The 10,757-nt window shown below is 41.3% G+C and overlaps 1 protein-coding gene across 1 annotated transcript; it reads right to left on the bottom strand.

The window, feature by feature from the left end:
* Window positions 1-2,077: 2,077 nt before the first annotated feature.
* adrb2a (adrenoceptor beta 2, surface a) lies at window positions 2,078-7,191 on the bottom strand. Its single transcript, XM_062393674.1, has 2 exons — window positions 7,062-7,191; window positions 2,078-6,757 (listed from the first exon to the last, which is right to left on the bottom strand). The coding sequence occupies exon 2, from the start codon at window positions 6,755-6,757 to the stop codon at window positions 5,498-5,500; it is 1,260 nt and encodes a 419-aa protein (XP_062249658.1). The 5' UTR covers window positions 7,062-7,191; the 3' UTR covers window positions 2,078-5,497.
* Between the last annotated feature and the right edge of the window lie 3,566 nt (window positions 7,192-10,757).

Genomic DNA, 10,757 nt, shown 5'->3' with positions numbered 1-10,757 from the left:
GATCAGGGGGATGGAGCTGCAGTATCGAGGTTCTGAAGATACAAACGGTCGGCCACTCGCGAGTCACTCTCATTCGTCAATCATGGCGTTTCAAATGAAACAAAACTTACAGGAAAAATTTTAACGTGAACAAACATCAGTGTGATAAGAACAACCTTAAAGGAGGTAAACCATCTTTGAGAAAATTTGCTTGATGTGTACTTAGACTTTTTAGTTCGGTCAATGTTCCATTAGCTTACACGGAGTAGGTGAGGTTGATGACCTATACTGCAGCCAGCCACCAGGGAGCGATCTTAACTCTTTGGCTTCACTTCTTTATTAACAGTCTATGATGACGATTTGCTTCACCAGTTAGTTAGGAAAATGTAATTGTAGCTGAGGTTACTGGAGTGTTAGTTATTCATATCCCCTCAAAAATTCCTAGTTATCTGACATTAGAGGAAAATACTAAGTAAAGCTATTTTACATGAGGCTCACTTATCCTGACAAGTCCCATCAAAGTGTTGATGGTCTAAATGCACAACATTCTGTTTAGTCTTGTGTGTCAAAACTGTAGAAAGAGTGGGAGAGAAATAGAAAAAGAGACAGAGAAATATTACACAAGGTATGTTGCCATCTGACATACACACAGTCATCATATGACTTATAAAGTCATTTTTGCCTATTGAACTTATTTTTGGACCCGTGTCCGTTATGTGAGGAGAGAGAAAAGAGCAGCGAGGCTTATGAAAGCAGATCAGAGAAAATAAATACTGTGAGCTTTCATTATTGTCTGCTCAAAATTATTTGAACTCAATAACAAAAGTCATTGGATGCTCGTGGTCTTTGATCGCAATGCATTCCTAAGCACCCTGCAGTCAGACATGCTCTGCCACACCGAATTTTTCGAGGCAATTATCTGGAAATACTGCATGTGTGACACAAATGTCAGAATCAAGTGAACATTAAACAGACTTTACAATTTCCCTGACAAGCAAACAAACAAAACCAAAGGGCGACGACGTCATGAGGATCTTATTGTATCAGCCATTTTACAGCACATTTAAACATGAAACAAGTGTTAAATGAGACAAAGGACTGAGATGTTTGACCTACAACGAGCCACCATTAATGTGATCAGTAACACCTTTATCTTTAAGGATGAATAATGAAAAGGACGTAGCCAAGCTCCATCCACACACTAGGTTGTGATCTAGTCTTGTTAATCCTTAGATTGCTGGTGTTCATATTTTATGCTTGAAATAAACCTTAAAAAAGCTTTTAACTCCTGTGGCTAAGTGCCAAACATCAGGAGATCTTTATGGCTCTGTATATCTCTACTGTCCCCAGCACTTCTGGGGTAGAATGAGGTGATCTCCATAATCTATGGTTATTTGGAGAATTGCATCCAGTTTCAAAAGGAGAATGGAAACAACACAGGGCCGTGACACCTGATGTCATTGTACAGGCCTGATGCTTTCATGGAGCTGCTTTTAGATATGTGCAAATTTTGCGGCATGGCATTAGTATTTTCAGGATTTTCTCCTGCCAATTAATCCCCGGTTATAATCTCAGGAGAGTGTTTGTAAAATTCACAGTAAGCGATAATATGTTCTAATATGAACATGTGTTATGAGCCGCTGCTAATGTAGAAGTGCTATAATAAATAAAATAAAACATGTAATTTACGCAGTGGAATTTATTCCTTATGTCCCTGCAAGGTCTACACAGGCACGACCCCTTTCCTGAATTTTCTGTATATATTCCTGTTGTTGAGAATGTATCTGCTGCGTTCTTCATATTTGAAAGGCAAATGACCAGAAATTTATCGACATTATGTGGATTTCACGTCTGCAACCAGCTTTAGTGATTTTGTTTTATATTTTCCATATTTCTGGGTACATGTATCTGTTTGTAATTTAATATCTGTTCAGTAAGATTCTGAAATATAAACCACCCGCGAATGTGCAGGCACACTTTTTTGCGGACATTTTTCCTGATTATAATGTTTTTTGATTTTATTTAGTTCATGTCTGAAACACCTTTGTATTTTCCTCACTAACAGACATAAAGGACACATGAATGAGTACGTTACACGCAACATGTACATAATTTATTTCAATACAAATGTTACTTACAGCACATACACATTTGCTTTTTCATAAATACCACAGGACACCACATGTAACAGATTTTCCTCACCTTAACAAACAGTGAAAAAAAACAAAAAATTGTGCGAAAATAGCTTGCGAACATCTAGTAAACATTCAGCTGAGTGATGACTTTCTCACTCTTGCCAGGAAAAAGGAAGTTCACATATTAAAGGTTTGACTTGTCATGTGACGGCTGAAGCGATATTTAACTTTCATAGAAGATTCACATTTACATACATCGATTTATCAGAACAGTGCAGAATCAACGACACCCGTGCTGAGACGTCGAAGCGACCGTTTCTCACAACGACTTCGCGTTGAGTTACAAAAAGGGGAAAATATTACATGACAAGTCAACTGGCGTAACTCTTCAGCTATTACTTATAGTTCAAACATTGTTTTTTTTAAATACCACAAATGTTTCATGAAAGTGCTACACAGTGCTGCTGTAAGTGAGTGAACCTTCTCATCAACGTCATGTTGGGGAGCTGTTCCTGTTCAATGGGAGCAAAGGTGAATTAGCGAGGATTGCGTTAGCATTAGCCAACCTCAGCCATGATCGTATCAAACTGTGTCAATCAATGACATATGTTCCACATTTAAATCCACTCTCTAAGACTTGTCTGTAACAGAGAATCCACTGTAGAAAAACATTTTATTTGAACAGAGCAGTTGTTAAAAAGGCTAATCTGGGGCCAGACTTTGTCGAGTGCATCTCTAGGCACCAAACCATCAGCTGTACTTGGAATGTCGTAGTGTAAGCTAATAATTCAGGACTCATTGCACATAACTACGCGGTGTCCTCCAGCGAGAGGAGGCAAAGACATGAGTTACATTCCTTATTATACAGGTGTATCGATGAAACAGTAACCGTGAATCACTGTGGGACAGCTGAGATGCGAGGAGAGGCCCCTGCCAGGAGGGAGCAGTGTGGATTTATAGTTCACAACCGGTTCCACTTGGACGACCACAGATCACTTTTGAAAGGAACCGTCACCAAAATCGACGAAAAACACATCACCACATATATAAAGCAAGACATGCGAACCATAGCTTGGAAAGTGCTTCTACAAAAGATGGATGGTTTGAATTCAGATCTTTATTTTAAATCCTGTGACTCGTTAATATTGTGTCAATTCATCGATTAATTCAGTGTGAATAAATACAATGGATCTTGGTCTAGAATCTGTTTTGTGCTTTGTGCTTTACTGTACAGTGGAAATGCTGGAAGGGGTAAAAAGAGTTGGAGAAAATTCGCTTTGACTTTCAACCCCTGCATTTATTTTGCTGAAAATCCATAATAAAAATAAAAGGATCAACATGCCGGAAGGCTGGTTTTTCACAGAGCAAACACTGACGTATGATGACACTGTATTTACGTCTGTCCCTGAGGCCTTTGACAACAGCGCTGACTAAACAGTGATACAGTACATGGAGATTCCTCTGAGGGAACGAAGTTCACAGTTTTGACCATGTCAGCTGATCTAACTCCAGAGGCACCATGGACAAAAACACAGGTCACTGACACCGTTTTAGACTGGCAGAGAAACCCTGTCCCCCAGCCCCCAACCCCGAGTAGACACATTTAGCAGGCTGTCACTTTAATCAGAACATACTGGAGATTGCCAAACTGACGGGGGGAAAGGGGGTCACATCTATAGCAACACCTCCATGACTCCACTACAGAGTAATGGCACTGCAAACCAGTTAGTGTGAGAAAAGCGGATTGACTTCTCCACATAAAGACCTGCATGCTAAGTAGCCATTGTTTGCCGAGGTCGAGAAGCCACCTCCCCAGGAGCCTGAGATCTTAAGCCAGGTGATTACAGAGAAAATCTCATCACAACCTGCAAATCAGTGTTGGTTTTAGTCTGGGACTTATCTGATTGTACAGCTAAACAGCAGAGATAATGGATTTATTTGTGTTAATTGTCTGGGCTCAGCTGGATTGGGGGCATTTCCTGAAGACTGCACACAGATAGGGGGTCTGAAGTAGAGTGACTGAAACAACTGGAACAGCTGCGACTCTGCTCAGCAGACAACTGAGGGTCTTATTCAAACGTGAGACAAATTTCGTAAATATCCAGACAACCGTTTACAGTGTGGAGACTCTGTGAAATATCAGGGAGCAGTAACGAAGGTGCACCGGCTTTTGTCTGCTCTTCTTATTTCTTTTTTCGGCAATGTGTCTCAGCCTGGAATTTTGTTATCACTTGGCTGATTCGCCACGCTGTTTATTATTGTTTATGGTTTGTACCCTTGTGCCATGGCTAAGGAAGGAGCTCTTGTTTCAGTAAACACTGTAGATGCTGAAACACAGAAACAACTAAATCTGATAAACAAAAACGGTTTGTGCTGCAAGAGGAACAACTGTTACTGTTACTGGCACCAAGTGAGGACAGGAGTGATTATTAGTTTGCCTTATACTTATGTAATGGCTTTATAATGTACCAAATATTAGTTTTAATTGATGCACAGAAGCAAATGCTCAAGAAGGGGGGGAAATGCTTGCAGCAGTTTTCAGCTTGCACCAGTGAGATGTAGATAACTGTGAACATGCATATATCTGGTGCTATCTGCTGGCAGCAGATGCTCCCGCCATGCAACAGGCTGGAAAACACCAGAGGCGGGCCTCACGACATTACTGAACAGTGAGGAAGGGGAGAGAGAGAGAGAGAGAGAGAGAGAGAGAGAGAGAGAGAGAGAGAGAGAGAGAGAAAGACAGGTTCTGCCACACACGTATTGTTGAGCATCTTTTTCTCAGAAAACCCATTAAAAAAACTGGCTTGGAAAGCAAATGAAGCCAAATTCTAGTATTTGAATCGGAATGTATTTCTTAAAAAAAAGAAAATAGCACCCATACTATTAAATTTGATCCTTCATTACTCCTCTATCCATGCCTACTTGGCATGCTCAAATGGATTTTAAAGAATAATTTCAAAATATTTAAAGGTAACTAGGTTGTCAGATCTTTCATCAACAAATTTAATTGGAGCAGGATAATTGTCTATTACATAACCCACAGACAATTTATTTGGGTAAATGAACATTTGAAAAACTGCCTGTGTGAAGTTGTGTGAAGTAGTCTATATAGTCAGTTAAGAAAAAACAAAGGAAGTGATGAGGTAGATGTCAAATGTAACTGATAAATGTAACCAAAGAAAAGGTGATCTCCTACAGTATCTGTTTGCTGTGTTCAAAGAGTGAAAAGAAGTTTCCTCTGCTGAACATAGTTGTTCTGTTTGGACTGTATAGAGCAGGCTCCACATACTCTGCCAGTTACTTTACCTGCATTGGTCAGTGGGAAAAGTGTATGAAAGCAGTGTAAACATGTCTGGATCAACTGACGAGTTAGGGCTCCAAGTTTACAGGACAGTCGTAATAGTCGTTGGGCCTTTGCTGCAATTCCCATTTGGGTCCATCACTCTGTCCATTGCAACACTGCAGACCCCCGCACCTTGCCCCACACACCCTTCATTTGGGTCACTGTCTTCCAAGCTGCCCTTACTCCTCCCTTGTTGCTCGCTCTGCCAACTGTGCCTGTTGTAGATGTATCCATTCACGGTCCCAGGGATGCTGAGACGGCTCCTCTTCATGCAGAGGATTTCCTTAAAGGCGTACCTGAACTCAGGGCTCCGGCAGTAAATGAGGGGGTTGAAGGCGGAGTTTGCGTAACCTATCCAGTTGAGTATCCTAAAAGTGAGGTCAATGCCCTCCACCTTCCATATGGCTACCACCACATTGAGCAGAAAAAAGGGCAGCCAGGACAGAGTGAAGATCCCCATGATGATACCTAGTGTCTTCAGAGCTTTGTGTTCACGCAGACAAAACTTAGCCTTCTTGTTGGCGCGTCCATTATTGGCCTCCAGAGATTTGAGGGTGCTGTTGTCGCTGTTGTGAAAACGTCCAACGCTTTGGTCAATCTTCTTCAGCTGGCGCTTGGCCTCCTGGAAAACACGGCTGTAGACAAAAACCATGATAACCAACGGGATGTAGAAGGAGATTATGGAGGAGGTGATGGCATAGGCCATGTTGGTATGGAACTCGCAGCAGTCACTCTTCTCGATGCAGCTCTTAGCTTCCTCATCGTCGGATATCCACCACTTCATGTGGATGGGCAGGAAAGATATCAAAGCAGCAATCACCCACACCAGCACGACCACAATGCGAGCTTTGCATTTGGTCAGGATGGACTGGTAGCGGAAAGGAGACGTGATGGCCAAATAACGATCTATGGCGATGACACACAGGGTCTCGATGCTTGCAGTCACACAGAGCACGTCGGTCGCTGTCCAGAAGTCACACCAGAAGCTACCAAAATGCCAGGTGTTAAAGATGACGTAACAGGCCCCGAAAGGAACCACGACAAGACCCATGACCAGGTCGGCACAGGCCAGGGACGTGACGAAACAGTTGGTGACATTTTGGAGACGCTGGAAGCGGCCGATTGCCGTGATGACCAGGATGTTGCCAAAGACTATGCACAGGACGAGTAATGATATGATCATGCCCAGCAGGATCTTTGTTGGCTCACTGTAGCCACCCTGATGCTCAGCAGAGCCCGACGACGAGTTGATCATTTCAGCACTCACATTGAGGTACACCGGGGGGGTTGTGCTTCCCATCTGAGGACACCATGTGTTAACACACACAGGCACACACACACACACAAACACACACACACACACACACACACACACACACACACACACACAGAAGGAGGTGAGGATCTAATTGTAAAAATGGCCTGATGAAAACAGATATCAACACTGTTCACACGGAACTTAAATGCTCATATAAAGCTAGGAGTAACGAATGTGCAGTGATCTGCATTTTTTCAAAATAGAGAAAAACAAGAATTACACCACAAAACAAATAAATTACACCCTGTTCACAAAACGTGCCAAACAAAAACTAAAAACTACAAACCTCCACAGGTTGTCTTGTTTCGTGCCTCCCATATAAAGTAGAAATGTGGCTGTTCAGGTCTTTCCAGTAGAGTATTCCATGTCACATGTCCCTACTTTCTACTTCACCTTATTTTCTATCCACTCCACTGTGACTTTTTCTTTGAACTGGTCTACCCTCTTATCTTAATCTCTGGGTGCCTCACTCCCTCAGTGCCTCCGTAGAGCGGTGTTTCCTCTAATGTGTCTCCCAGACTATTTGTCAGAGCCCTTATAATGTGCTGTGATGACATCACGGGCAGTGCTCAGCCAATCACACAGCCAGCCTGCGGAGGGTGCTGAGCGCTCCCGACAGTTTGAACACACTGTCCCTGCAGCTGCTGCTGCTGCTGCTGCATGGCTGCATGAGACGAAGACTGCAAACACAAGAAAAGTATTTCTTCTTGACTTCTTTTTCGCAAACATATGCTTAAAAGGTCTTCATTTAGAATGTGTGTGTTATGTGCAGTTGTGCAGCCCAAGCACTGAGGGAATGGTACAGCTCTTGTCTGTTGGTCTGGATCGTATTAAAATACTTTCTTTGACTCTATGATGAAACAGTTGAATGCACAAGTGATCCGATTGTCAAGTTAAATCATCTTTAGTCTATAATCTGTGATTAAATGATAATTTAACTATTACCATTCATGTTGATTAGTAGTAAAATATATACTCTAGCACACATACAAATAGGGAAAAGTTAAGCCTTTGCAGATGCTGTATATGGAATCAAAAAAATAATCTGAAAGGTTTATCCTGATAACACACTTTCACAAACACTGCATAAAAAAAAAAGAGAGGAAGCTTAGGTTTAGGTTTTGAGGACAAATTTGCATTTTTATTAATACAAAGTCCATGCAAATTCTCTAACATGCAGTTGATACGGATGAGTCTTTTGTTTGTGTATCTAAAATCCTATTCAAATTGTTTGACAGACTGCAAGAGGCAGAGGAACGAGAACAAATCAGCCACTGTGTGATGCAAATGTTTGTTTTCTTCCTGCACTGAATAGCTATCACTTTGAGTATGTCTGGTCACAGCTTTTTGTGTGCAAACATTAACTATGTGTTTATCTAAAAACCATATCATCTAATTTAAAGTGAGATAAATGACTTCACTAGAGAACCTGCTTGTGGAAAGGCTCACATATGCCACAAATTGAACTCATAGATTTACTATGTTGACACAAACAAACATTGGACAAAGGGGCAGACCCGGGGCTGGGACACTGGCCGCAGCTGAATCCCAGCTGAATCTGACTGAAGTGTGTTTGTCCCATTTTCTTTTTTCTTTTTTATTAAAACTAGTTACAAGCAAAAGATGACAATTTGATAAGTATGCAACTTTCAAAATATATTCAGTGATGTGTGGCTTTGTTACAGAGCTAACAGTTACCAAGAAAAGACTTCAATGTGCACTTTATTGAATCAGGAATTGTGCAGGGATGTTAGATATATACTTGGCCCCTTGGTAAATAATGGCTCCTTTTTGGTCCCTGTTCTGCCACTGATTTGACAACAAGTTAGGTCCCTGACTTCTGACACCATGCAACAACTGTGACTCACTCTACTGCAGTAAAATGATCAATACTTAAATCCTCATCAACCAATAAACACATGTTAATTATTCATCTGGTTGAGTTATGATTTCGGTAAAGTTCCCTTTGATAATAATCACGAGTCGCACACTTTTATTTGAAATACGGTTCATGTGAGGTCAAGCGAAGTTCGAGAATAATGTCTTCATTATGGTACTGAGACTAAATCATAAAGAAGCCTTTGAGATACATAAGGATATGTTGCTAGTTCTCTGTAGAGGCTATACTGAGTATGTGTGTGTTAGTGAAGACTTGTTCTAACCTCACAGAGAAGCAGAGGTACCTCCCAGAGCTCTGACCTTCCGTGGATGCAGACGCCACCGGCACTGAGCCTCACCGATGTAACTGCACAATGAGCTCTCACACAGTCCATATGACCAATGACGCAACAACATATACCATCAGTCAATCCACATAGGATCTCAGTACTCAGAAGTCAGTAACATGTTCCGGTGCAAATCATTTTCCATGATGCACTTTTTTTTAACAGAAACGAATACAGCTGCGATTCATCTATTGCTTCCTGTTGTGATTTCTCATGAGACTACTAATTTGGGGGAATTGTGTCTTTAGTTTACCCTTAAGACAGATACCAGCTCTTTAGTCAAAGTCTCATAATTGTAAGGATTACTACTGATGGTGACTTTCGAACCATCATGTTTTGAACGACGGGGTCATCAAAACATTTGAAATAATTCAAATGTTTTGATGACCCCGTCGGCTATTGCTGTATCCTAACCAGTAGACTGTGATTTTCACAAGTGCCTAAGAAATATCAAAATCTGTCTTTTTCCTTTAGGCCACAACTGAAACACTCCTTTAGCTTACTCTTGCATCAGTGAGGTGAGAATGTAAACCATGCAGCCAAGATGAATGTGGTATTTGCTGAGTGGCCGCCCATGATCTTGTGTAAGTCTATCCTGTGCATCCTGTAAACCCAACATGCTTAGCCTCACCCTGACACTTGGATTGGAAAGACTGCTGTGGGGTTTGAGGATTTACCTACTTAAAAAAAGAAAGTCAAACTACAGTAACATTGGAAATTAATAGTACTTTTTGGACTACACCTCAGTCGACTGACAGTGATGCATGCACCTTTATACTAATATAAATGTAAGTTCTCCACAGTGTCCTGTTTTGGAAAGCGGGAGACAGCATGTTCAATGAATCACGACTGGCTTCCTCAGTCTGTGACATCTGTCTTCCTGTATCCTGTCACTCCCAGAGCAAAACCATTTCACTTTTGTACCCCCCCCCCCCCCTCCTGTCTGTTCTTGGATATTGTACATTGCTCTGTTTAGTCAAACACTCTTGCCATAAATCCATCTCCTCTACACAAAATCTCCTGTTGGACTCTCCCCTTTCTTCTTAAAAGACAGCTGTGATGTTGACCTGTTGACCCATCAGCACCTCCCACCTCCCCTGTATATTTTTCCTGTAATCTGAAAGGAACAATACCTCAAGGCATTGTTCGTCCAGGGAAAGGCTTCAGGAGCCTGAGGGGAAATGAGAAATTCTAAATACTTGAACTTGTTTCCTCCAATGTCAGTGCTGGTGTAACCTTTGCTGCAGTGCACATTTGCAAAATTAAAGATTACTCCAAAAATAAATAAATAATACTTATTCAGTTTCATGCAGAGTTAGAGGAGAGTGTTGATTTTTCATATCCGTGCCGTCGATATAAACCGGGGACCAATGGCTAACTAGCTTAAATTAGCATAAAGCCTGGGAGAAGAGCTACACTTAGTCTTTGTTTGTGGTTTGAAATCCACATAAACATAAGAGTGGGATCAACTTTTCTGGGTAAGAAAGACAAACTCTAAACAATACACAGATTGTTAAACTAGTCAATTAAAAAGGCAACTAATACATTCTTATACTGTAAAAAAAATGGCTATATTAAATGCCAGAAGAGTTGATCAAACACATTATGTTTGCTGAACTAATACCGAAAATATCCGCAGTGTGACAGCTGTTTAGTTCAGTAGTAGACGTGAAAATATCCAGAGGTATTAAAGTAAAACCCCGGGAGAAAAAACACACACAAGATATTGTTGGTGTACTGTATATGCCATTCCTCTC

The sequence above is a fragment of the Platichthys flesus genome, chromosome 8 (genome assembly GCF_949316205.1).
Source record: "Platichthys flesus chromosome 8, fPlaFle2.1, whole genome shotgun sequence".
NCBI lineage: Eukaryota > Metazoa > Chordata > Actinopteri > Pleuronectiformes > Pleuronectidae > Platichthys > Platichthys flesus.
This window is presented reverse-complemented; position numbering and strand designations above follow the sequence as displayed.